We start from the raw sequence: 27,740 nt of genomic DNA, 5'->3' as shown, positions 1-27,740 counted from the left end.
CTGATTTAACGTCTTCAGTTTTATGACCTACACTTCTCCAAATACACAAGACGCTCCACAAAATTAGATTTACAGGAGAACGTAACTGCTCTTTCGGAAATTCTCCCTAGCACCTGATAAAAAGGGAACAGCATTTTACGACACCGCTGGGTCGGTTTTCTCAAAGCGCAGTGCAACATAAACGGAATCCACTCTTGGCGACGAAGCGCGTTGCCAAGCACGCAAGGCAACCCTTGAGCAGCTTGGATGGATGCCACCATCGTAAGCGAAGCACCGCTGCTGCAAAACGTATCCCCATTCATTCGACGATCAGCAGGGACGCAAGCGTTCTCTTCCCTCCAGGCGCAATACTAGAGCTTCTCTTATTGGATATCGAAATAAACACAATCCCTTGTGATTTTTTTGTGAATAGCACAGGACGTCGAAGCAATACCTGTTCCCAAGTGACTGCAAAGACAAAATACGGCCTGGTGGGAACGTAGTCGCCTTTCCACGTCATGTGGTGGAGGCTTTGGTTTCAAAATGTCGAGCATTCTGGGCAAAATACCTAAATTTACTCTCAAGTTACCATCTGCCTTAGCAAAAGCTGGACGTACAATGTCGGAATGCCCTTTGGTAAGTGATATTTTCCCTGATGTTTGTTTACATAAATGATCCATATTATCAGATTTTCCTAGCCTGTTATTTGTTCCCAATTTAAATGCAGTGAAAATACATCTTATGTTTATCCATTACTATATTTACATCGACGGGTTGGCGCTCAAGTAAAAGAAAATATCACAACGCTAAATCGCACAAATTTATAGAGAACTGCAAATGAAGATGAAATGTAAGAACTGCTTGCAGTTCTCTGGAAACTAGTGCGATTTCACGTTGTGATATATTTTTTAAAACTTATGTACACAAAGGTATTTCTTCATTTCTGATGCTCAAGTACTTAGCGAAATTTTAAAATAATGTTTCTCTCTCTTTTCCTTTCCTTATTCTCTCTTTCTTTTCGAACATTCTTAGTTTTCAAACGAAATTTAATTTATCCTGAATGTTCAGTTGTATTTACAAACCTATTTTATGGATCTGTACTTTTTCCCCTTTTAACTTTGATTTGCTTAAATTAAATGTGTTAAAATTTACTTTATTTCATTTATTTTTCCTGAAAAAAATTGCTATTTTTTTTCTTCTCAAGACATTAAATGATAACCAATTTTTTTTTTTTAAATTCATAGATTGATCCATGATGTAATTCGGTATAAGAGAATTTCTTTGGAGAGTAAAAATTTCATACTTGTTTAAAATTACTAAATTTTAAAAATCAAGTAATTTTTATATTTAGCAAAAAAAAAAAAAAAGCTTTGTTATATTAATTTTTGGGTACAAATATTTTTCTTATTAATTAATTTCAAAAATAAATGATGCTCTGAAAATTACACCATTTTTATAATGATATGTTCCAAGTTCCAATGATACGTTTAGATTTTAATCTTTATTTTGTGGAGTGTTCCTTTTCTGCAGACGAAGCAAATAACTTCTTTAATTTTTGTCACGTGAAATTAGTTTTCGTTGACTCATTGGAAGCGTACGAGCCAACATTTTTTATTGAAAACAAATAAAACCAAAATTCTCTGCTTTTATTGAATTTTTGTTTTGTACAGTCAAATTAATTATTTTTACACACAATTTAAAAAATTTTCTATTTTTTTGAGACCAGAATTATCGTACTACTATAAGAGGATAACCTAGCCTCTCCCCACCCTCCCTCCTGTATTAGAAACAGGGGACGTTTCTTATCTTGAAAAACAAGAGTTCAATCTAGCAAAAGTATTTAATTGTAATTGTAAAAATAGTAATTTTATTTCAGTGTAATTTTCATAAAATCTCAAACATTAACATTAATGCGTTATGTTTATTATGTATTTATAAGGTTTCAATTAAAAAGTTTAATGATAGTGAAGTAAAGTTAGGTTTATAAGTTAGCTGCAATCCGCCGCCGACAATCGTAACCAATCCCCCTCCCCCCTAAATAATTGTGTTCGCATTAATTTTTGCATTTAATTTGTGTAACTTCAAACTAGTGTTAACAAAAAAAAAAAGAGAGGGGGGGGGGGGTCTTTTTTTTACCACTCAGACACATAAATCACAGAAATTGATAGATATAATACACAAACACATAGATTTATCAATGGATACAAACATTTTTATTGACGCAGATATACGTAGCTACACAGAAAATAGGTAAATAAATATTGCTTTTTTTTTTTTTTTTGCAAAAAATTTTGATTTGGCTAAGTTGTTAAATTTTGTTTCTCTCTCTCTCTCTTCAGCCCCCCGCTATGTCCCTGACCTGAAAATTCATATTTTTGAGTTATATTACAAACCAGAGAGGGTAGTAAAACGTGAATGAAAAACGACTTGGTTTGTATAGAAAAATACAATTTTTGAAGATAAACCGCCGAAATGATAAGAAGGAGGAAACATCCTCAGTGTTTCATTTGGCTGCCGCACACGTTGCAAGACCTACTTCTTAAAACATTCCTGCACAGTCCCGGATTATTCACAAAAGAAACTTAAAAGGCAAAAGTGGATGCGATCATTTCAGACGCCATCTTGAGTGATACCCGAGTCGAATTCATTCTGAATGAACAATAATAATCGTCCAGTGTCGGTCGGCGTTTGCTCAAAGCAGGCAGAATCTTTCATGGTTATCGTCGAAGCATGTCGGCGCACTTCAAAGAGAATGTGAATGGATGATAAACTGGCATTATCTTTCTTTTTTTTTTTCTCCATATTTCCTTGTTATTTTTTATTTTCTTTTTTCTGAAGCGGTTTTTCAAGTTGAATGAATTCAGTTGCTGTGTTTTTGTGCTTTGCTCAAATCTTTTCGTTAACGCATACAAGGAAGTTTTTGACTTTCGATGTGTTGTTATTACGAGACTTTTTTCTTTCGTTGTTTTCTTTAATGAATATTTTCAATAATTGGGGGTTATTGAGTTATGCTTTGTGCTTAAAATTAACTGATTGATAAATTTTGGTTTTTGGCAGTTGATTTAATACATTTATAAGTTTAAACGTTTGCATGAAACTTGTTCGCGTGAAATTTTTTAAAGTAAAGTTTAAAAAAAAAAAAAAGAAGAAGAAAAACTGAAGCTTACGAACACCATTCACAATTCAGTTTTTTTTTTTTTTTTTTTTTTCTCATCATTCCATTGTAAAATCGCGTGAGTTTTTTTTGAAACACAAATATGTTTTTTTTTTTTTCATTTCGAGAAAATAAAAAAATAGAAAAAATTAAGAAAATAAATACGTAATGGTATGATGGACATTTTTAAGACTCTCACACCACAGCCGAGCAAAATTCTGAACACAGAGATTACTTGAATCACAAATGATATTTGGATGTTTTAGATTTAAATGAAAACACTTAAGGACACCTTTAGGATTTGGTTAATGTGATTACTGTAACTCAAATGAGGATGCATCACCTTCGTTGTTGTAGCACCGAAAAGCGTATTTTGGGAAAAGATATCTTTACTAATAAAGCTCAAAGTCTTTCTGTCTGGATCTCTGTGGCGCGCATAGCGCCTAGGCCGTTCGGCCGATTTTCATGAAATTTGGCACAAAGTTAGTTTGTAGCATGGGGGTGTGCACCTCGAAGCGATTTTTCGAAAATTCGATGTGGTTCTTTTTCTATTCCAATTTTAAGAACAAAAATATCATTAGATGGACGAGTAAATTGCAAAATTATCATAACATGGAACCGTAACATGGGCACAAGGCAATTGGCGAGATACGAAATTATCATAATGTGGTACCGTAATATGGGTACAAGCTAATTGGCGAGAAAATTCATCATACATTATTTGTAAATGTACAGGCGAACCAAAAGACCTTTCAATTTTTCTATTACAGGCAAAGCCGTGCGGGTACCACTAGTGTATATGTATAATAATAATTTTGAAATATAAAAACTTGCCAAATAAGTACTTTTTTGAGAAACCGCTGTGACCTCTTGTACTTGTAACTAACTATCAATAATCTGATGTCTGAATAAAAATATTTTGCTTTAAAATTCGAAACACTTTCTTGTAAATTATGCATTTCTAATGTTGTGTCATTATTAAAAATTGTATAATTGTAATTGTATTGTTTGTACGCCACGCACCGGTTAGGATTTTCGCCAGTATTATGGCAAGAAGATGCATTAATTGAGATTTTAAATAAATTATTTCTACGATTTTTCAAAATTTTGAGCTGTGCTAGTCTTGCCACTATTGCCGCTGGTGAGCGATATTCAAAAATAAATTTCAATGCAGCACTAGCAATAAAAAGGGGGGGGGGGGGGTTGAGCTAGTAGATCTTTGTGGTTAGAAATTGCTATGTGTATTATTAATGTGTGTCCACGTATTATTATTCGCTTGATTTCAACTTCATTCAAGGTTTCCAAATACAGTGGCGTATCGTGGATATATTTCTAGCGCATATCTAGGGGGGAGGGCGTTCTCCTCAGGGGCGTGCACATGGGAGGGGGTGAGGGATATCTGTTGGGCCGAGCCTGCAGGGGACCCGATACTTTGAAATGAGGGGTGAAATATATGCAGGGATGTAAGGTGGAAAAGATCGAGGGGGGAGGGGCCGTAAAAGTCATTTCTGATGGGCCCCAAAACTTCCAAATGTGCATGTCCTATACACAGAATATACCGTAAAACTAACCAAATCCCATTCTCCTCCAATTTTAACCACATCTCCAGCGTTTATTCCCATCATTTTGGGGGGCGGGGATTCAATGGCTCCCTGGCTTTGAAACCTAAGTAACTATCCTGGTATAATCTTGAAATTTTATACGCATGTGCAGCGTGCATCATATATCGCCACCACCAGGGGAGCCCGATGGGAGGTTACGAGAGGGCTCTGTTATCTCTCAAAAATTTCCTTGTTTGGCTAATTCTGCTTGACGATTTGGCAAAATTTGAAGTCTCATTCGCAGTGTCGTCATTCAGCAAACTTTGTCTGACCATTCGGCAAAGTTTGGAGTTCTATTCGGCAAAGTAAAAGTTTCTGCCCCCCCCCCCAAAAAAAAAAAAAAATTAAGTTCTGCGTTCCCCTGGCCACCATTTCTAAACAACAAAATAAAAAAGAAGTCACGTGATTTCCGACGATTTTGGGTTTTTGGACCGCATCCAAAACAAGTTAAGTTCTCAAAAAGTTTTTCGGCAGGTTACTGAAGAGATAATCAGGTGTTTACTGTTCGTTGTAAACTTGAGACTTGCAAGCCACAGAGAACAGTGGAGCAAGACTAAAAGAAGTGCCAGAAAAACATGGGGGTATGATCTTTATTTTTATAACTCTTTTACCCGAAGCGCGGTGGCATCGACAAAAAAAAAGACGGGGGGACGACACTGGCGAATCTTGAGTATTCATCGATCATTTTAACGCGTTTCACCCCACGGGTTGCTTTTATTTGCCGCCTGGGCAACTTTCGATCGCAGCTTCCGGGGAAAATGGGAGGGATTTTGGAAATTATTTTTCTTTTTATTTTGTCCTTCCCGGATCTCGGACAGCGTGATAAATTATCGATCGGGCCGTCTCTATCCCCGGCTCTTTTTAAAGACCCCCCCCCCGACCCCCCTCTTTCACAATCGACCGTGTCTTTTCCACTCCGACATTTCTTTCCCGCGAAGGTTGGTGGGTTTGTTATTCTAAAGAATGTCTCAAAGGGTGGTGGATTCCGAATATCTTCGGAACATATCCAGATGCTATTGTAGTCGACTAGGGTGGTCTGTGCTTCACTGATTATTCAAAGAAAGAGTTAAATTTTGTTCATTTTGTAATTTGCTTTTATCTTTCCTTTTTACTTTCTCTCTCTCTCTTCTGCGCATATCGACCGGAAATGCTTTTTAATTGCTTTAGTTCTTGGATAGAGCATGAAACAAGTTGTTTTCCATTTCTCTAGAACAGAGGTCTCCAACCTTTTTTCCTGAAGAGCCACATTGAAAAAATTTTTAGCGGCAAGGCGGGTCAGCAATTCCGTCAGTCCAGTTAACGCCAACCTCCCTTCCCCCAGCCTCCATGATTTTTTTTTTTTTAATTAAGCTCTCAGTGGTAGTTTTTAAAATTTTGTAGGATTGGTTTTATTTTCAAATGCTTAAAACAAAATATGGAATCAACTAAAAGAAAAAGAAAAATAGATCATTTTGTAAGCATTCTACGGGACGGACAAAATTCATTCGCTTGTCGGATGCGGCCCGCGGTTGGAGACCCCCGTTATAGGCTATGGGTGGGTTGTCTAGGAAAATGATTCTCTATCAATGCTGGCACAGATCCAAAGAGAAGGGTTATTACTCCCCCCCCCCCAAACTTAAGGGGTCAAATATAACATTGGACTGCATTTTTGGGATTTATATTTCGAATATATCGCTCCAGAATTACTTGGGCCCGAAAACTGCCTTTTGACCTCCTTCCGCCCCTTTTATATGATCGACCTCACTTATAAAAATACGCAGAAATAACGTGAACTGGTTAATGGCAGCATCTACAAAAGCTGAGTTTGGGAGGTATTTGAAGGGACGTCTTTTTGATTTTCTACAAACATCAATGAAATACTGAAATTTGAAGTTAGGCCGCTATTTAAAAAAAAAAAGCTTTATTTACAGCGAAAACAAAGTAATCATGTTTGTTCAGTGAAACTGAACTAAAAAAAGGAAAATACAAAAGGGGAAAAAAAAGCGAAGCATTAGTACATATCTGATCTTTATATATTTCTGTTGCTCTATTTTTTAAAAATAAGTTTTTCAAAATTGGGGAAAATGTCTGACTTCTGACCCCCTAATGGTCGGACTGGCTTTTATCATGCGTACACATAGTTAGTACTGTGAAAATGAAAAATGAACTAACCTGCAAAATTTATGTAGCTCAAAATAAAACCGAAACGTTTTCCTCCCTATGCATTAAAAAAAAAATATTTGCTTTTGTTTTTTGTTCTTTCAAACATTCTGCACTTCCAGTCCAAAACGGGAAAACAGCTCCGTTAATGATAATTTATCGAGTCCACAATCAATAGTAGAAAAGAAAGATAGCACTGAAGGAAAAGAAAAACGGAATGGGGGGGGGGGGAGGGTACAAAATAAATTGGACTTTTTTCGGTGAGTCACTGAATTGTGCTGATGCATCCAGCCATGCATGCTGCTTTTTCCCCCTAAACGGAAACAAAGACTTTTTGTTCTATGTTTTGTTCGATTTGTATCTTATGTGTTTAACTTTTTTTTCTTTAGATTTTAGAAGTTTGTTGTGGGCTGAATTTCTAACTTCTTGGATTTTTTTTTTTTGGGGGGGGGGGAGTAGTGGGGAAATTATTAGTGTAACTATGCTTCAGTATGAACCCTTCGAAAAAGTTAACGATCCTAAATGGGAGCCTTTCTTATAATTATAAACGTACATTAGCATAAATCTCTTCAGACGATGGAATTCCTTTGTTATACACCAGCTGCTCATAGTGTAGTAAAAAGTAAACAGTTCGTTTTAAGTTTTTTATTTTATGTTAGCTCGGTATGTTTCAAGTTGAAAGATAAATTATTTTTGCAAAATTGTTGCCGGATATTTTCGCTAAAATAAATAAAATAACGATAATAATAATCAATTAATCAAATTAAGGACAAAAATAAAATGCTCCCAAAAGGTTTTTTAATAAATAGGTAAATAATTAGTAAATACACGAATCTGAGGAAAAGAAAAAAAATTATACTCACGTAAAGCTTTATACAATAATTCTAACTTTTCTGATGAAGAAAGAAATGAAAATTAAATTCGCTAAGCAACATTAATATGCCTGTTGTAAAAAAAAAAAAAAAAAATGATTACCAACTCTCTTATGTCTGAAAAGTATTTCATTTGATTCAGGTAGAAAAGTAAGACACAACAGGCGAGGAAAATTTTCTGATCATTACAGGAATTTCATAAATAAGGCTATTACACAGCCAATTTGAACTTTTTTTCAACAGCAGTTAGTCTTGCTTTTCTTTCTTTCTTTCTTTTGTTTGTTTAAGCTTAATAGTCCCCTCCTCCTTTTTTTTTTTCTCTCTTTCGCCCAGAGTAAAAAATCATGAACGTAACCGAAAAGCTATGCAAAGAGAAAGTGCTGTAAAAATATTGTTTGTAGAAATACGACAAGTTCTAATAGAAACGGATTCACTCTTGATTTTGCTTGGATCTATTTTTTTTTTAAGCGATTGACTATCAGTGAGAAATTTTTACGCCGAAAAAAAAAAAAAAAAAGGCTAGTAGAGTGTCAAAAGGAAAAACAATTTCCAAAAGCTGCTATCCGTTAGGAGTTCCTTTTGTACAAAATGTTCCGCGGCTGGAAGGTAGAGAGAGAACTTCTGGTCTAATGCATTATAAATGATGCCGGGGGGGGGGGGGGGGGCTGCGAGTGCAAAAAGAAAATATTTAAAAATAGTCTCAACAGCAAAGTGCCACCACCCCAAACAGGTTTTACCATCATCAACCGGAGCAGCTAAGTCGAAAACAAAAATAAAAAGCATCACATAATAATGTAGTAAGATCGGAGGAAAAAAAAGGAGAATATTACGGAGGGGAAAAAGCGTAATAAGCGCGTAGAGCGAGCTAGGCGGCAAGCCTTGGTCTCACTGCCTTGTAATTAGTTCCAATACCGACCGCTTTCAAAGGGGCAAAGAAGCGAAATATCGTGAACTCCGCTAGTGGGCGCCACAGGTTAAACTTCATAATTTGGACCTTAGAGCATTTTAATATTTCCTAGCCTGTAATTTTTCGTCGGCTAGCCCTCTAATTTGGAAGATTTTGGTTTACGTTTTGCTGTTTTCGTTGCTTCAGCGAAGGCGAAAATTTTCAGTTGAATTGGCGTTTTCGTTGATGAGTGAAATTTTATTAATAAATGTCATCTACGTTAGCTTTTAGAATCATTTATTCAGGATGATATTATTGGAGGGGGGGGGGGGGAAGAATAGATATTTCATCTAAAAATATTTTATATTTTCTCGAGTTTTTATTTATTTTTTTTAATGTTGAAGTTTTTTTGTGCAAGTTTCTTTGGTAACAATTATTGAATTTCTCCCATACACGCTAATGTTAAATTTTTTAAAAGAACCCTTGATCAGGGCCTGACTGTTGAATAGGCCCCCAAATGGCTAAAACTGTTTCAGTCAATGGCAAAATTGTAGGGTTTGACTACACATGGGCCCCGAAAACGCATTTAGCCTTGAACCCCCTGATATTTTTATCGGGCCCTACCCTTAATAGACATAAAGATTGCATCGTTGTGCATGTCATTTACGTCGAAAGTTGTTTCCATTGAAGTTTATTGATGAAGTTTCATGATTTTATATACGCTTCAAATTTCTTCGACGGAGGAGCGTTTTTCTTTTCAACATGCTTTTATTAGCTTCACCTGTATGTATTTACAAGGGAATACCGACCGATACACAGTTCCTAGCCTACTAGCCACACTTTAATCTTACATTCAGTTTTTGATTTTTTTTTCTCTTATAGTTTTTCTGTCTTAACGATATTTTTGCGATTAACACGTGTATTCTTTTTAAAATCTGAGTCAAAAAAAAAAAAAAAAAAGTTGCTGCTGTCAGCTGTAAAACATCCTATCGCTGCTGAACATGTTTTACATTCAAAGATTATTTTTTTACTTTTTAGATCACATTGCTATAAAAGCGTGTATATTTAGTTTTTAAAACAATTGAAGATCTCGGGGCAGAAATGTGACAAGCCACAAGAAGTGACTTATCGATCAAAATTTTTGTTTATCATAACTAACATTGAAATAGACATGACACTGGATTAGTTCATTTGGAGAAAAACATATCCTGGTTTTAGTATTGCAGAATATAGACCTTTGAAAAATTCTACAAATATTTTTTATCAGTTGGAAATTGGCCAAAAGAAAAATTTACATCATGTTGCTTATTACATTCTTGTCCCGAGCCCTTCAATTAATTCCCCCAACTATTCAGAATTGAAAAAAGATATTTCAAGTCAAAAAAAGAAAGAATTGAACACGTAAATGGAGTGGCCTTTTCTGCTACAATTTCACATGAAGGCTATTCCTACATCCATGTAATTTCCTACCAACCTTTTTGTGTGATGCTTTGCTATACGTCAAGGGAGAAATGATGAACCCTTGACCCATGTCGCGGATCCAGTCCGGGTCGTCTGGTGACAACGGCCCCAACTACTGGACACTAGGGATGAGTTCGGGCTCATTTTTGAGAGCCCGGGCCCGGCCATGCCCGAAAATTTGTAACCGAGCCCGCTCGAGCCCGAGTGATATTGTCTCGGACCAAAATCCGAGTCCGCCCGAGCCCGAAGGAAACTTTCTTATATCAAAAACTGAGCCTTCTACAGTCTGACATGATCTCTCGGTTAATGAAAAATGTTACGGCAAATGTTCTTCATTAACAGAAGTTTCTAATTTTTTAAAAAATGCTCCACTTCAAATGCATTACTGTATGACATATTGCAATAGTAATCGCAAAGAAACACTATAAATAAGCGTTAGTTTATTAATTTTTTTTTTTGGGGGGGGGGGGGGGTAAATTTGACATTGATTGAACTGATTTAAATGTTCCTTTCATTTTCTCACAGTAGGAAAATGTTTATTTGCTTTGAATTTGTATGGAGATTGGCGATTGAATATCTGTGCTTGAGCCCGAGCCCGAAACCTATTTCCGGTTCTAAAGCCCGAGCCCGCTTCGGGCCCGGGCTGAGCCCGTCTCATATCTGCTGGACACCATAAGACAGTGAGGGCGAATATTTCAAATAAAAAATGTTTGAACCTGACTTTTCCCTCCCAAATCATTAAAGAAGGGGGGGGGGGGGCAAGACCGATCGATACACATTTCCAAATCTTATAGCCATACTTTTAAATTTTATATTTAGACTTCATTTTTTTTTGGAAACGATATTTTCGCGATGTATTGACGTTTCTTCTTCTTTTCAAAAACTTTTACTGGAAGGTATGTTAAGAAAATGGATCGGATCCTTCCACTTCCACTGCCGCTGTTAGAATTACCTTCTGTGGCAGGGCCTGATTACCGAGGCGTGGACCTGGGACCCCCTCTTCCTAAGGGGCCCTAAATTACTTAAAGAATTACAACTATAGTATTACATAGCATTACAACTATTCAAAAAAATACACACATTTTTAAAATAATAGCCTTCAGGGGGCCTCCAAATTATTGCGGGCCTTGGACCTCACTTTTAGTTAGTCGGGCCCTGTTCTGGGGGGAGTGGGTGGTGTGATGTATACAAAGTACAGTGTTGAGATTGGAAATGTGTGTTAAAAATAATTGTTCCTGGAAAGGGGGGGGGGTGACCCTCATCGAACCCACCTTGAAACCCAGCCCGTCTTCGAATCATTCTTTCAACTTTCAAACCCACCTCGCTGAACCCGTGGATCCTTACATTGCTTTGGGGTCAAAATCAATAATTTCAAACTTAGTCGACTCCAAAAAAATAAACATTTTTTTTTCGGGCAGCAGAAAATAAAAAAATTTGAACTAACATTTTTTTAAAAAATATAATTAAAAATTAGTGGCAGCTAAATAAACCCAACTTCCGAAAGCACCTAACTCCCTTGTTGTTCATATTCTGTGCCCTGTCGTTTATTTTTGTGTGTCTGTTCTAATATAATTAAAAAAATGAAGTTTTTGCCCCCTGCTAATTACGTAAAATTTTGACCGGTTAAAAACACTACCATGTGCCATGCAGACGAAGTAATGCGTGTGGCTATTAAACCCCACATGGGTTGAGGAGGGGGGGGATTTCTTTTAATCAAGAATTCGCTAGTGTTATGGTGCAAAGGATTTTTTATGTGTTCCCATGAGCAGTAGTGCGGAACAAATCGCAATTTCATCATGAAACAAAATATATTCATTTCATTTTTCTTCAGCTTGAGTGCGCTGCGCATGCCTTAAGTATATGCATGGTACTGATGACCAGAATCTAAATTAATTTTGGAAATGAAGCCTCATTTGTGATGCCACAGGAAACTACGTGTTCGAATGTGAATAGAATCAATAATCAACGTAAACAAAGTATGAATGGATTTTTTTTTACGATTTAGTTTATGTGCGTTTTTTTTTTAAATTTTAGAACCGCGTATTTTTGTTAATTTTTATTCATGTTTCTAATGCTATCTTTAATGTTAACGAATACTAACTAAATACTTCTGTGTTCTGCCCCCTCCCCACCACGCTGTGTAGTTACGTATTTTGGAAATTTTGCTATCGCAGATAACAATACAAAGCTACAACTATCTTAATTTTTCTCAACAGAAAAATATCAACAGAATTTTTTTTTTTTTTTTTTTTTGCAACTGATTTGGTTCGTTAGTTCTTTTGATGACTAGCTAGACCTTTTCAACAATTTAAATTTGTTTATTATTTTTAAATATTGTTATTTTTGGTATTTAGCAATATTTCTTCAAAAAATCCTTTCGGCACAACCACATTCTTCTTGATTTGATAAAATTTGCATCGCTGTTCTCCTTTTCTGTCAAAAAACAGCTTTGAAGGTCTAAAACCTCAACTCGTCAGTTGGATATCGGAATCAATACTATGTTATTATAATATAAACAAAACGCAGTAGAATATCCCATTTAGCGCGGAAGACAAGGACTGAACTCATTCATTACAAGCAGAAACTTACTGGTTGATGTATTGATAGAATCGCACCAGCAGTACTTCTGCGCCTGACGTTTTCCACTATCGATTTGCAGCCCAGGGTTCCATGAGACATTCAGCCCGATTCTCGTGCACCTTCTGGATTAACTTCGGTATTGTTTCCCCGTAGGTTATGTTGCGAAATTGATGCCAGATTGGTGAATCGGTAGTACTATCGATCTTTCAAGTCTTACTTGGAGGCAAAAAATAAACTTTTTTGGAAAATTTATTTGGAGATGGGGTTAGAAATATTATCTTACTTTAACATTAGAACCGGGAAAACGAGCTGATGTATGCATCACATGACATTAATATCTTTTCCCCATTACTAACAATTTTAATGTGATTCAATAGTTTACTTTCTAAATATCACCAACAGTGGCCAAATTGAAACAGATTTAAAAAAAAAAAATCGCCAAGTTGGTGACAAAACTTGGCGACCAAAAGACTGGCGATATATCGCCAAGTGTCCGCTAAATTATAACACCACTTGGATTTACATCGAAATTAACAATGATTTCCCCCCAAAAAGGGTCAAAAGACCCCTTTAGAGACACCCGAATGCAACCAAAAGGGGAGGTGCACAACTAGACACCACTAGGAGTCTACGTACCAAATTTCAAATTTCTAGGACCTACCGTTCTTGAGTTATGCGACATACATACGTACATACAGACGTCACGAGAAAATTCGTTGTATAATTAACTCGGGAATCGTCATTATGGATGTTTCGCGTGTCTATACGTTCATAGGCACTTATCCACGTGTGGTCGAGTCGGGGGAAAAAAAAAAAAAAAAAAAAACTCAATATTCATTCGGTGGTGAGTAAAATGCAAATTAAGGTCGATTTTTGAGTGAAAATTTTTTTTCGCGAAAACAGTACTTCCTTTTTTGTAAAAGGAAGTAAAAAACCCGTTGTGTCTATACAATACTACCGTTGTGTCCATGTGTGTAGCAAAAGTTGTTTATTTTTATTGCTTGGCATAAATTACAAAATGAGAAGGGGTGGAGGGAGGACAGGGGGAATTTAGTGTATGCCTCTTGCTGATTATCACTAAAGCCCGGATTATATGCAAATGCACATTTGCAGTTTTTTTCTTTTTTTGACGTTAGTGCGTATAATATAAATGCATAAAAACGGCAATTAAAAAAAATTTAATATTGTATTTCTTACTTGTTTTTAGATTTTTTGAAACTCTTAGACATATAAAATTTGTTCTTAACAAAAAAAAAAAAAACAAATATCCGGCGTCCCAAGAAAAGCTTATTTCGTGGAAACACTGACTCTTCCGGTAGTCAACACAAAAAAAGGATAAAGATTTTCCGAAGCAGGGATGAGGTGGGAGCGGTGACAACACAAGACTCTGAGAGGGTTTTTTTAACCAAGGGTGCTCACCCCCAGCAAGGGCGCACCCCCCCTAAAAGAAAGAAAAATGCCCTTTAACGCCACCTAAAAATTTCAATGGCGCAGTCTGAGACATGCCCCCCTTCAGGTGGGCGCCCCTGGTTTAACACACGTTAATAAGTTTGAACGATTACGGTTTTTGAGTTGCATGCCACTTTTTAGAATAGTTTCTCGAATTTTCCTGTATTGTTGAGTATACATATCTGAGTATATTTTCCTGCATTGTTTATCCTGCATTGAATGTTTAAAACAGTGTAGGTATACTGGTAAATATCTCGATTTCCGAGAAGGTTTTGTTATCCGATAAAGATTTGACATCTGATGAAAATATAATTTAATTTTTTAAAAAAGGAAAAAAAAAGATGGCCCATAAGTTCCTGTAAATCGAAGTCTTGAAACGAAATCCCCCCCCCCCCGTCCAAAATTACGCGTGTGAACGTTGTGAACGTCCGTGCTGTCTTTTTACTTTGAAGTAAAAGTTTGTGTAGGTTGTAGGTTTTATTCTTTGTCAAACCTCTTGACTCTTGTACAGTGAAATGCCGTTACAGCGAACTTCAATGGACAGCAAATTTTGTTCGTTGGGACGGAAATTTCATTGTAATGGAATTCAAATGGTATAATAATAATAAAATCGGGACTGAAGAATTTAGTTATTTGGAACGTATATTTCGTTGTATTGGTATTCGTTGTGACGGGATTAGTTAATTTCTGGACAAGTTCCCGATCATAAACTTTTTGAAACGATAAGCATTGGAAAAAAAGACCCGCGATTGCGAGAGACGGTTAATGCTGAAAAGAGAGTAGTTATATAGAGGGGAAGAACAATTTTCAAAAGCAGGAAAAAAACGTCCCAAAACGACCTCATCACGAAAAAAGTTCCGAGTTCGGAGAAATGGAATTGCGGTTTCTAAAGGCCTCGGGAATGCTTTTTTTCCCACTTCTCTTCGAGAGAGCTAATTTCGGGCGGTGCGTGGAATACCGTGAGTCTCGCCAACGGGATGGGGGCAGGCAAACCGCCCCTCCTTTGCCCCCCCCCCCTTGAGGGAGAGGAGAAAAAAAGAATGACGGGGAACACAGAAATCCCCTTGTGTGCCCCAGTACCTAATGATGTCTAGGGTCAGACATGCGGAAAGTTCTAAAGACGCCGATTTCTTGGCTCGCCTTCCCCTCTCTTTTCTTGTTTAGGTCGAGTTGGAAGTAGTTATGATGGCCTGAACACTTGGGACTGTCGCCTGGAATACTTGCCCGAATATCTTATCACTTCCGAAATGTTCGTGAAATGGGACCAAATCCCACTGGGCGCATTGTTTTTCGTCACGCTTTTCCTTCTGTTTAATTACGAATGGATGGAAGAAACAAGTAAAAGTTGTTGCCATTTCTTTAATCATGCCAAGCGATCTGTGGATTTTTTGAATAGCTTTTGTTTCCGTTTTCTTCTGAGATCTGAGATAAAGGAACGACTTGTCAGTTTTTATTATGGTGCAGCAGTGCTGTCACAACTCACATTAGCAGTCGAATTGCATGCTGTCCGAGTTGGTTGTTTTTCCTTTTTTAACAAATTGAATTTGAATATATGACAGGGTTGGCCGGATTGGGCACTCTGTGTCTAGCAACTAGTGTTATACATTGAGACTTTTCATTTTTCTTAAAAACAAAACACACAAAAACCTTAGTTCATGCGCTTTCTTTTTTTTTTTTTTTAAGGGGGGGGGGGTTTCAACCTTGATATATTTCGTACAATGTTTATACAGCTAGTCAAGAGACCGTTAACAAACAACTCAAAAATGAGAAAAAACTAAATAAATAATTTAAAAAATATAAAATGGGAAAAAATAATAAAATACTAAACAAAAATGAATTAAAAGTACATATTTAAAATATTATTGAGAAGAAAATTATTTGATTATGCAGAAAGTAAAAATTCTTTGATATTTAGTTTTTAAGAACCTAAAAAAAATGTTTAAAAAGTAATAACCTACTTTTTAGTAAGAGTTTGCTCCCCTAGGCAGCTGTGCTCTGGGTGCTCTCTCTTACTGCCTTTTTAGAAATTCGGCACTAGAAGGGATGTATAGCTGCATAACAATGGTTTGTGCACAAATATGGTAAGGTTATGCAAAAATGGGAAGGGCATGAATTTGATGGCAACTAGCTCACCAATTACAAATAATTATTACTAATAGATACTGTATACTCTATGGGGGTGGCGCGCAAATATTGTCACATTTTAAGGAAAGTGTTGTTTGTGATATCGTGATAGTTTGTGACAAGACGAAAGAAGAATGCAACGAGAGGTGTGGCAGCACACATTTTGGTTAAAATAACATTGAAAAGTGCATATTAAACATTTTTATTTATTTTCTGCCCTTATTTAATACATATTTGCAAAAGACAAAAACGCTTTTTTCTGCGGATGATTTTGTTTTGTATTCTTAAAACGTAGTTCAACCCTCACGAAAATTGCGGTATGTTTGTTATTACTATTAAATTGCTGAAACTTCACCAGTATGATTGTTGCAACTAAATGTTTGCTGGATTTAACCTATTAATTGGAGAAACGTTGGACCTTTTAAGCAATGTATCCATTTTTCTATGTTTTCTTGATAAAAATACAACCGTGTCCTTTTGTAGCGAAGTTGTATATAGCGAATGCATGGCTGTAAAGTAATAGCTTCAATTCCTCTTCATGATTTACTGTGAATTATTTAATTACTTATAACGTAATTTTTATTTAGTCCGTTCGACTTCTCTAAACGGGCGCGACTGCATGAGCAAATCAACCTCGTTTGACATTCCAGTTGTAAGAGCGAGATTTCATGTCATTACACTTTGTGCTGGAGTAAATTTCTTAAGAAATAAATAAATACAGGAGCCCCATAGTCGTCAGAACTCGTTTTCGTATGTAAATAGTCTTAATTCTCTCTAAAGTGTGAAAATTCACATGGAATCGAAAAGCAAAACAGAAACTTTGATCTCCCATCAATACGACCTGTTTTGGTATCACAATGGGGTCGTTTTCAAAATTTTAAAAGTATGTTTTCTGAAAGAGCATGCTTAAAAACATAGGATCTAACTTTTTTTAAATAATAATTTGACAACGTTTAATTTTTTTAAATATATTTTAATCGGTGCTTATAATCAGTTTTATTTTTTACGCTTCTGCAGATGACCTCACAAGTAATGGAATGCCACTCACTGATGCCATTAGCGCAGAGCGCAATATTTAATTCGCATCTTTATTCACGTGTACTGGCAACGATATGGTTGATAGCAAGCGTAGAGCGCAATATTTAATTCGCTTCTGAATTATCATAACGTGGAAACGCGGTAGACAGCAAGCGTCATCACTCAGGGTGCCAGTAGAGTACACGCCAAACTTCATCATTTGTGACGTCATAAGGACCCCGTCTTGTTTGAAAAATCGGACAGTTCAAAAAATTAAACGTTTTGAAAATAAAAATTTTTTCTCGCTCCAGGGTTTTTTTTTTTTTTTAATTTGCTCATTCTATCAACTTTATTGACCAAAAGTAGTATTTTTGACTGATGGAAACAACCCCATTTAGTTATGGTGCATCCCATTGTGTTATTCATTACGATGGATTTCTTTGTTCATGACGAATAACAGCATTTTCCTTCCAATTCCAAAGGACTACATATGAGGCATGTTACTCGGGATTGTTACGTTCGGTGTTATAAAATTCTTATTTTTTCCATTCGTTCTAAAAGAAAGAAGGTCTCGACAAAAAAAAAAGAGAGAAAGATTATCGTTTTGGGACGGGTTGGGTTCGAAACACAATCCATACTTATGCTCTCCCCCTCTCCTTGGAAATAAAAGACGAATCGCAGCAGCACACGTTAGGTCGCAGAACAAGGAAGAAAAGAAATTTGTCCTAAAAAAAGAAGTTTCGTTTGCCACTTAATACTACATGGAATGTCGCCTTGTGTGGTCTCTTCAGCGATCGGTGGGCCGTATATTCACATTGTGCGCGATGAACTATGAACATGCTAAGACATTCGAAAATGAAAATAATCAAAGGATTAATGTTATTCGCAGCTGTGTTTGAATTCAGCCGTTCTTCCGTGTTTCCTATTTATTTTCGTTATTTTATTCTCTTTCGATTGTTTTTTATTTGAAAAAATATTTAGAACGTTCTGGGAAAATTTTGAATGAGGACATTGTTGTCACAGTGGATTGTACACCGTATTTAAATTTATGGCTCAAGTAATTATGTAGAGAGGTCGTTCCAAATCCAAATATAGAAATGAGTTCTTTTTTTTTTTTTTTTTTTTTTTTCAACAACTAAGAATTTCGCAATTGAGTGATTTAGAACGTTTATTATTGCGATTTCGAACATTGTTTTTCATGATGGATGGGGTTGTTTCTGAAATTTTAAAAGTTATTATTATTTTTTTTTTCTGAAAGAACATGCTTAAAAACATAGGATCTGACAATTTTTTTTAAACAATTTGACAAAGTTTCATATTTTGTAACCTAATCGGTGCAATTTTATTTTTTGCGCTTCTGCACATGCCATCATAAATGAAATGCCATTCATTGATGCCACTAGCGCAGAGCGCACAATATTCAATTCGCTTCTTTACTCGCATGTACTGGCAACGATGTGGTTGACAGCAAGCGTAGAGCGCAATATTTAATTCGCTACTGAATTATCATAAGCTGGAAACGCGGTAGACAACAAGCGTAAGCATTCAGCGTGCCATTGGAGAAGTGCCAAAGTTCATCACTTGTGACGTCATAAAGACCACGCCTTATTTTCAAAATCGGACATTAAAAAAAATTAATTAAAAATTAAGCGTTGGGAAAATGAACGTTTTTCTCGCTCCATGTTATTTTTTTTGCTTATTCTATCAATTTCAGTTACTAAAAGTAGTACTTTTGACTGAAGGAAACAACCTCATGGGAAGTATGTCATTGAGAAACGGTCTAGCAGTAACAATGCATTGAACTGAAGTACGTCAACAATTTAATTTTTTAGCAGTATTATATTCGACCACACAAGTTGCTAATAAATCATTTTGCTCTATTCATCCGGCGTTATCTCAATTGTTTGAGAATCTGATTGGTTTTTAGTTTTAAGATCTGACCTTTACATTTGTCGTTTCTTTTTTTTTTATTAATAGTTTTCAGTGTTTCTAAAAGTTTTGATTGAGCTGAAACAATATTTCCCAATGCATTCTGCTTCATGTGAAATATACTAACAGAGAAAATTGTTGAAAGAATTAGTTGCGCTAAATTATCGACATAAAACAAAATGTTGATTATAGAGTTCCGTTACGGAAATTTTAGCCTCTAAACTGCAAGTATCAATTAAAAGGAAAACTAATTCAAAAACTTGGAACTTGAAATGTAGTATTCAAATTAGTTTGCTGAATTTGTTTCACTATCTTTTTCGATTTGAATGTGTCATTAACAGTTAAAAAGGTTCCCCCCCCCGTTTCGCCGACATTTGAAATCCCCCCCCCCCCTCTAGAGATATCAAAAGATATGACTGACACTGAAAAACGGAGGAAGAAATTTCGTGACGGCGAAAATTGGGGGACCATCGTCAGAAAGCTGCTCAAGTTCAAATTCAGAGCTTCCGAATTCGTTATTTTGTTTGAAAAATACACCAGAACAGTTGCGTTTCTAGAATCTTTTGTGCGTGGTGGGGGGGGGGGGGGTGGATTTATATTCTGGTCCTTAAAAGCATGTAGTATATATTATATGAACATATTATGATTGCCAATATGACCGAAAAACAAGGATTTTGGGGTAGGATTTTTGCAAATCAAATCGCATTCAGATTTTTGCAACAAGGACGGATCTAGATTATTTTCAAGAAGGGGGCGGTTGATTTTTTAACTTACCTCTTACCACGTATCTATATTACGCATTTGATGGAGGACAGAAAGGGGGTGTCTTTCAGACTTCAGTTTTACTAAATATCCTGGGGGAAGGGGCCTCCGAAGTCCTCCTCCTAAAAAACATCAACGATAATCTAAAGTAGCCTATTTGGAATTTCAATCCCAAAAAGTTTCCGCCCATTTCTTTCCTTAACGTTATCAAAGATGACCTACACTTGTGTTTTAGGCCTTCATTTAGGAAAAATATCCCATGCAGGGTCCTTCAAAGGAGAGGCGATCGCCCCCATCGCCTCTCCCTTGTATCCGTCCTTGTTCTGCGAACAAGATCAAAATTAAAAAAGCAACTTCATAGCCAAAACTTATTTTTTTGTTGATGATTTTTTAAAAATGGTACATCGGCTGATCTCTTTATTAATTGTACATATTCTAAAAATATTTCAAGGAGCTACTTGTGCAACAGTTTTTCTGTGGCGTCTAGCAGCATGGTATTCATGAGAAAAGTTCTTAATGAAAACGCAGCTGTGGATCGCAAAATAAATTAAACTGCAACCACAAGTCCATTGACTTCCAGAAAATATGATTCCCAGTCACCTGTACATCATTATTGACTTCGGCCGATTTCCATCCACAATTTATGCCATTTCCCAAACGTCGGAAACGCATGTCCTAAAGGTTTGTGTCCTAGTGCTATAATAACAACCGCAGCGTGTTATTACCGCCACAAACGAACCAAACAAATGAAAAGCTTTAGAATCTATCTCCTACTTAATCTTTTTCATTTTCTCTCTGTCTCTCTCTCTTTTTTTTCTTTTTTAATATGTCACGCTTCAGCTGCAATTACGAGATTTCGCACAAGTCTTTTTTTTTCCTTTGTTACTTGGCTTGCCTTTGATCTTCACCGCTCGGTCGGCAAAGTGAAGGGGACCCCCTGACTTGAATATTTAATCAGTCACGCGCTGGTAAGCTTTCTTTACTTCTTCAGCTTTTTCATGCTATTTTCTTCTGCACTTTTTCCCATTTATTATTTCATTTTCTTTTAACATATTTTACTCCTGTTGCTTTTTATCACTGTTCGTGCATATAGTGGTCCCATGCTTTTACCTGTTGTGTTGTTCCGCCGCGATCTTTATTATTTTTTTGCTTCTTATGGTAATTACGTCAGTTATTGAAGCTAATTTTAATAATTCCAAAGAATGATCGATAATTAAAAATAATGAGGCGTGCTTAATTGCGAAGTTATTTACATTTTAATTGTTCTTTTAGAGAATTTGTTTAATCACGATTCTCGGTAAAGCGGGAAACGATATTTGCTGGAAAAGGTGACTAATACACATACATATTTTGTATTTAAAGGTGATAAAATTAAAAATTAAGGAAAAGGTGACTAATACATTTACAAATTTTGAAAACGAGGATGATAAAATGTAAAAGAGGTATTTTGAAGAACAGATGAATCATACATATTTTGTATATGAGCGTGCGGTGATGAAAAAGTGATTTTTTTTAGCTAATGGTGACTAATACATCGACGTAATTTGTCAGTTATTTCTAGTGGATTTATCCTGTCGAAAATGTTGTAAACTGCCCAGTGCCCCCATGACAAAGTAAATGGCCCCAAAATAGATCCTGTACAAGAAAACGTGTTTATGTTAGATAAAAGGGGCTTCAGAAATATTTTGCGCCCGGCCTCCAGATGTGTTACACCGTTGCATTTTGCATACATTTTCTTCTACATATTTCGTATATAAGGGTGAAAAAAATGTAAAAAAATAATAATTTCAGGAAAAGATAACTTTTTACATATTTTGCATGTAAAAGTGCTAAAATTAAAAAAATATAATATTTTGAGGAAAAAGGAAGAAATACATATACTTATTTTATCTATTCGGGTGAGAAAAGTCAAAAAGGACATTTTAAGGAAAGGTGACTCTGTACATATGTATATATTATATTAAGAAGATAAGGGTGACAAAATTCAAGTTCTTAACTCGAGGGAAGAAAATTTTTGGAAAGGAGAAAGACTTTAGAATTTCAACTTTGGTATTCAGTGTCTTTTCGCTGTTACACAAATTAGTCCAAGTTCTTAATAATTGTTTATTCTGCACAAACGATATGTTGAAAATTATGATGACGTTGCCTTTAGTTGGGGATAATTTTTGGTATTCCAAGTCCAAGGTACAGAGTACTGAATGAAAACTTTGATTTAATCAACCACATTTTTGTTGCAGTAATTAAAATTTTTGTTTTATCAATTCAAAGCATAAATGTTAGTTTTAAGAAACCATTGAGCCTGAAGCCACCTAGTATTAAACTTGCTTTTTTGTTACAGGAACTATCATTTTCCTTGTGCGATGAAAGCTCTTGTGCGAAGAATAAAACAGAAGAACAAATTCCACTCCAAGGTAAATATCCGTTTAGTGTTTCTTTTCCTCACCTAGTATAAATTAAGGTTCTTAAACAGCCACGGGCACCCTAATGGGGACATGTGGGGACTCAAGCCCCCCCCCCCCCCTAGAAATTCGAACTTCCTTGCTTTTTGTACTTTTTTCTTTGCAAAAATGTAAAAACATCTCTTCCCCAGCCATTAATGAATAAGCTGTTAAAAATCAAATGTTAATAACTCTAATCTGTATTGCAATCAGTTTCCATGAGGAAATTATCCAACAAAACCATGGGGAAAATATCTGTGCCCCCCCCCCCTTAAAATTTTGCCATGTAAACAGCATTAAACATATGTTTTTATATTCAGTTTCTAGCGCTACCAAAATACAGTTTTTCCTTGTATTACGACATGATACACGATGTGCATTATGACTTGGTACTCGATTTGGATTATGAACACTACTCGAGGAGGATAACGATATGGTATTCCATATGGATCGATTATGACATGGTACGGTATGGATTTAGACATGTAGTACCCAATATGGATTGTGGAATGATATTCAATATTGATCATAACAGGGTTCTTGATGTGAGTCACGTCAGTCAAGACACTTGATTGTTTTAGGTACACTACGCCTTCCTGTGACTCCGTTCATTGCGAAACTAGTTTTTTTTTTCTTCCTTTGCTTCTTTTGTATTAATTATTTTTCGAATTAAAAACCAAAATGAATCAAAAAGTTTGAAAAACTATTTTATTTTATTGTTTTGTTTAGTTACTTATGTGTTTTATTTTTATGCTGTGTGTAATCTTTTTCTTTGTAGTGCTTGTTGTTATATTGACCAAATTTTACTTATAATTTGTCTCAAAGAGATTTCGAAATATAATGAACTGTTGAATACTTTTTACAATTCGTTTGTTCCGTAATACAAAAAACAACGGATTACACCAGGGGTCTGGCCAGATGATATTTGGGTCCGTTAACGGACCCTTCACAAAATTCCAATCAACCAAAACGGACCTTTCACAAAATCCCGATCAACCAAAACGGACCCTTCACAAAATTCTGATAAGCAAGATCGGATCTTTCACAAATTGTTTGTTGAAAGCGAAAGCAAAATAACGCATATTTCTGTGTATAAACCGATAATTTTTGGAACCTTTTCTGAAGTCAAATGAGAGGGATCAGCTTATACCAAATCGTCTATTTTTGCAAAAAAAAAAAAAAAAAAACCGGCACTCTGATGCTCCTGCAAACGATAAATAATTGCTACTGCCAAATAAATATAATGCTTGTTGTTTGTTTTATCACAGCTAATTAGCAGCGGTGTTGTTGTAAACTTTTCTGAAAAGGCATTGGTAAGCACTTTTCTCCCCGCTCATGATTTAATAAACAATTATAATATATATCTGCGAAATGAACTTAGAACTGCAAAGTGATAGTAAGGGTGAGGGGAAAATATGATCGCTTCAGATAGGGTCACCAACTTCAAAATTATCACCACTTTTAGAGTCTGGCATTGAACCTTTATAGTGACATGATTAGAAAAAAATTATCATCATTTTACCAGCGTGTCAATATTTGCGTTTTTAAGGTGCGGTGCGGTGCGATGTTTAACTGTTATTTTGGGAGAAAATCATATGGGTTTTGATTTTTCGATGCTAACAAGGATGATTAACTTTAAGTAAACTCTTTTAATTACCGTATTTTTTTCTCTTTAGATGTCTACGCTTCGAAAAATGCAATCTTTTAACATCCTAAATGAGAATCATATTTTGTTCTTTTTTCAAGCTAACTTCGCTTTATTAGGATGCAAATAAATGAAAAGTCTTTTTATTTTTGTTAGAACTCTCATTTCAAGTTTTTAAAGCAAAATTCCATTTTCTTTAATGAGGATAGATATAAATGGTTTATTATTATTATTTTTTTTTTTTGCTTCAACTGTGTCCACAGATAATAATGAAATGTTTATCATAGGACTCTAAAATGCAATTTTAAAATAATTTTATCAAAAATATTTCTTTTACAATCCGTTTTTATACTTTTGATGCCTTCAATTTGAGAATTACGATCTCTTTGCATCCGCTATGGGAATTCGAATTTTTGAATTTTTGATGTTTATTACGCTTTGTTAAGAGGTAAACAATTAAAATATCTTTTTATTTTTGTTAAAATCACGGAATTTATAAGTTTTAAACGAAATTCTGTGCTTTTTAAGTGTCTTGGGTCAAAAAGTTAAAAATGCTGAACCCTCTTGACTGAATTTTATTTTATTTATTTTTTTATTACAAATATTTTTAATACTGTACAGAAATGTTTCTAGTATAATTTAACATAATGTAGAATGGTAGATAAATATTGATACTTGAGAGAGCGATGCCCCCCCCCCTCACTAAATATCCAGAACGATATAAAAAAACACTGCAGAATGATATTCTTGACATAGAAGAGGAAAACACTCAACTTTAAGTTTAATTGATGCAGTTTGTGCCATCTCTAAATTCTAAAATTTTGTTTCAACAAATTTTTTTTTTTTTTTTTTTTTTTTTTTTTTGCGAAATTATTTGATTTTTCACAAAATTAATTCATTTTTCACAAAATTAATTCATTTTTCACAAAATTAATTCATTTTCACAAAATTATTTGATTTTTCACAAAAAACGGACCCTGTGAAAAATCCTGGACAGACCCCTGTACACAAAAGAAGACAATTTTCCTGGGAAATGCTCCAAATCCTTCTATCCATAAAATCTTCAAAGTTTGTCTAGAGTTGCGTTTTTGAAACTTCAATTTCAGAAACTTGCAGAGGGAGAAGGAATTGATTTCAATCTATTTAAAAAATAATCGATCGGAAACAGTCTCTGCCGTGCTTTTAAGGGTAGGTCCTACTTTTAAGGCTAAAATTGCGTTTTTAAAACTACAAGTTTCAAAATTTTGACCGGACAACTTTTGACCTTTTTTTTCCCTATACGATCAAAAAGATTTTTTGTTTTCTGAATGTGCTCCCTTAAAACTTTTTTATAGTTACGTCACTGCACGCAGGGTCAGAATTCAAGCAAATTAGGTGAGAACTAGACAAAGGAGAAGTTCCTTTTGTTTGATTCTAAACAGTTATATTCTCATCAGAAATTGTATCTGCTTCAATGATACAAAAAAAATAAAAAAATGTTTTGAAGACTTAGAGTGAGAAGAATATTTTCGTGCCCTAGGAAAAAATAGAGAATCATTCTCTATTTTGTGTGTCTATGACTGTTTATCTATGATACACAAAATGAAAGGGCGCCGCTAATTTTATACAATCGTGGTCGTTTTCCGTCGAAACGAGGGGCGCCTTGCGGCGCCCCCTCATTTCGTGGCGCCCGGGGCGATTGCCCCGCTTGCCTCCCCCCCCCCGTCGAACGGCCCTGCTGATGTCATAACAGCAGAGCGCAATATTTAATTAGCTTCTGAATTATCATAAACTGGAAAAGCGGTAGACAGCAAGCATTAACCTTCAGCGCGCCAGTGGAGTACTTGTGATGTCATAAAAAACACGCCTTGTTTGAAAAATCGGACATTAAAGAAAAATATAATAAATCAAATAAAAAGTAAACGTTTTGAAAATAAAAGATTTTTCTCGCTCCATGTTGTTATTTTTTTTTTTGCTCATTCTATCAACTTTAGTGACTAAAAGTAGAACTTTTGACTGATGGAAATAACCCCATTGTAAACTAATGTTTTTCTGTACTGTGACTTCCTTATAAAATAACAACAAAATTTATACACAACGTTTACTTTTACGTAAAAGAAATAGGCAATTCGTATAACCTCGGATCAAACCCCTCATTCGAACAATTGTATCGCATTTTTTTTTTTTTTTTTTATAAATCTCCGGACCAGTGTAACGAGGGGTTACTGTTTATCATAACCTAAGAAGAGAAAGGGCGAAGCTCGAAATCAGGCTATTGGGAAATCACTGTTGAAATTTGGCAAGTTCGCCTTTTCTCTTCCTAGGTCCTGATATGTGAAAATTGCATGAGAAAAATGTCGTAATTATGCTTGGAATTACAGGAAACATAAATCAGAGGAAAGCTTGCGTTGAAAGAAATTCAACAAACCCAAGTCCCCACTGTCGACCAAATGCGAGAGTAACGAAATATAGAATGAAAAAAATGGCTCAGAGGAAAACTATTTTGAAAAGAATGGTATTAAAGAGATTAATAATTAAAATACGTATAAATCTGAAAATTATTTAGATTCTGTCTTTACATTTTCGGGAAAAATCTGCGGCGCGCGCCTTGACTGGCCGCCATTCGTTTTGGAGAATTCCTTTTAATTTGTTTCTCCGCATTAGTCTAAAAAAAAAAAAAAAGCCCAATTTACAGGCCTTCTCGAGATACTGCATATTCTTTTCTAGATGATGGTTAAAATTTGAACTTAAGGGATGTGATTAAATTGAAATAAAACATTGCTTGATTAATTGCTGTGTTTTTATTTCATATGCTCCCCAGCAAGCAAGTTTATTATTTTTATCAACAAAACTTGAAGCATTGCGAATTTGTTTGCATGGCTAGTAGATTTAAATATGGATGTTGGTTCTGACTGCGTATTATATTATTATGCTGCATTACAGATTTATCTTAAAGACAGTATTTATTTTCTCTATACTTGTATTTTTTGTTTCAAAAATAATGTAGAGGAGTTTAAAAGTGCGTTAGATTTTGTATTTCGTACACAAAATTTTAGAAACCGTACGCGGTCAAACAATGTATTATTTGCGTTTTGAGTACTGCCATATGTACTCGCGCGTAGCTAGTCTCTAACTTGAGCGAAAAGATGGGGGGGGGGGGGGGGGGAATGTGTATTAGTCAAAATTACTTCAGTAGATTTTGTGAAATTTCTCAATTTGACTAAGCTTTCTATTTAGCCGAACCTGTGAGTTTCGTGATTTGCATTTAAATTTTCAAATGAAAGCAATGTTTTTTTTTTTAAATTCGTAAACTAATTTATAATAAATGTTTCTTATGCCTTGATATTTTTTAAAAACTTGATGCTAAAAGTCTACCTTGCAAATCATACACGAAAATTGTACTTTGTGAGCCTATTAGATGCTTTTTTTTTTGCCTTTCTAAAAAAAATTTTAAGTTACCTACAGCCATAACTATTTTTAACGCCCCTAAAAGTTTATTTCACGCAATAAACATCTGAAATACGTTTTCAAAATTTAGACAAGCCTATTTTCATGTTTTTTTTTTTTTTGAAATATAGAATGGTTAAAAGCTAACTATCAAAATGCAGTGAAATCTCGTTGCAACGAACTTCAAGGGACTGCGAATTTTCTTCGTTGAAACGGGAATTTCGTTATAGTGGAATTCATACAATGGATTGCGAATTCAATTGGGACTGAAAATTTAT

At 35.3% G+C, this 27,740-nt stretch overlaps 1 protein-coding gene across 1 annotated transcript in view; it reads left to right on the top strand.

Moving 5' to 3' along the window:
• The first annotated feature begins 344 nt into the window (after positions 1 to 344).
• The window catches only part of LOC129221295 (protein naked cuticle homolog 1-like), a 40,028-nt gene continuing 12,632 nt past the window's right edge, over positions 345 to 27,740 (top strand). The window contains exons 1-2 of the mRNA XM_054855753.1: positions 345 to 615; positions 22,292 to 22,364. Coding sequence (XP_054711728.1) covers positions 523 to 615; positions 22,292 to 22,364 — 166 coding nt within the window. The 5' untranslated portion in view covers positions 345 to 522. The remainder of the gene's footprint in view (positions 616 to 22,291; positions 22,365 to 27,740) is intronic.

Source organism: Uloborus diversus, chromosome 4, assembly GCF_026930045.1.
Source record: "Uloborus diversus isolate 005 chromosome 4, Udiv.v.3.1, whole genome shotgun sequence".
In the NCBI taxonomy this organism is placed as follows: Eukaryota; Metazoa; Arthropoda; class Arachnida; order Araneae; family Uloboridae; genus Uloborus; species Uloborus diversus.
Note: the sequence above shows the minus strand (reverse complement) of the source record. Positions and strands in the feature narration are given on the sequence as shown.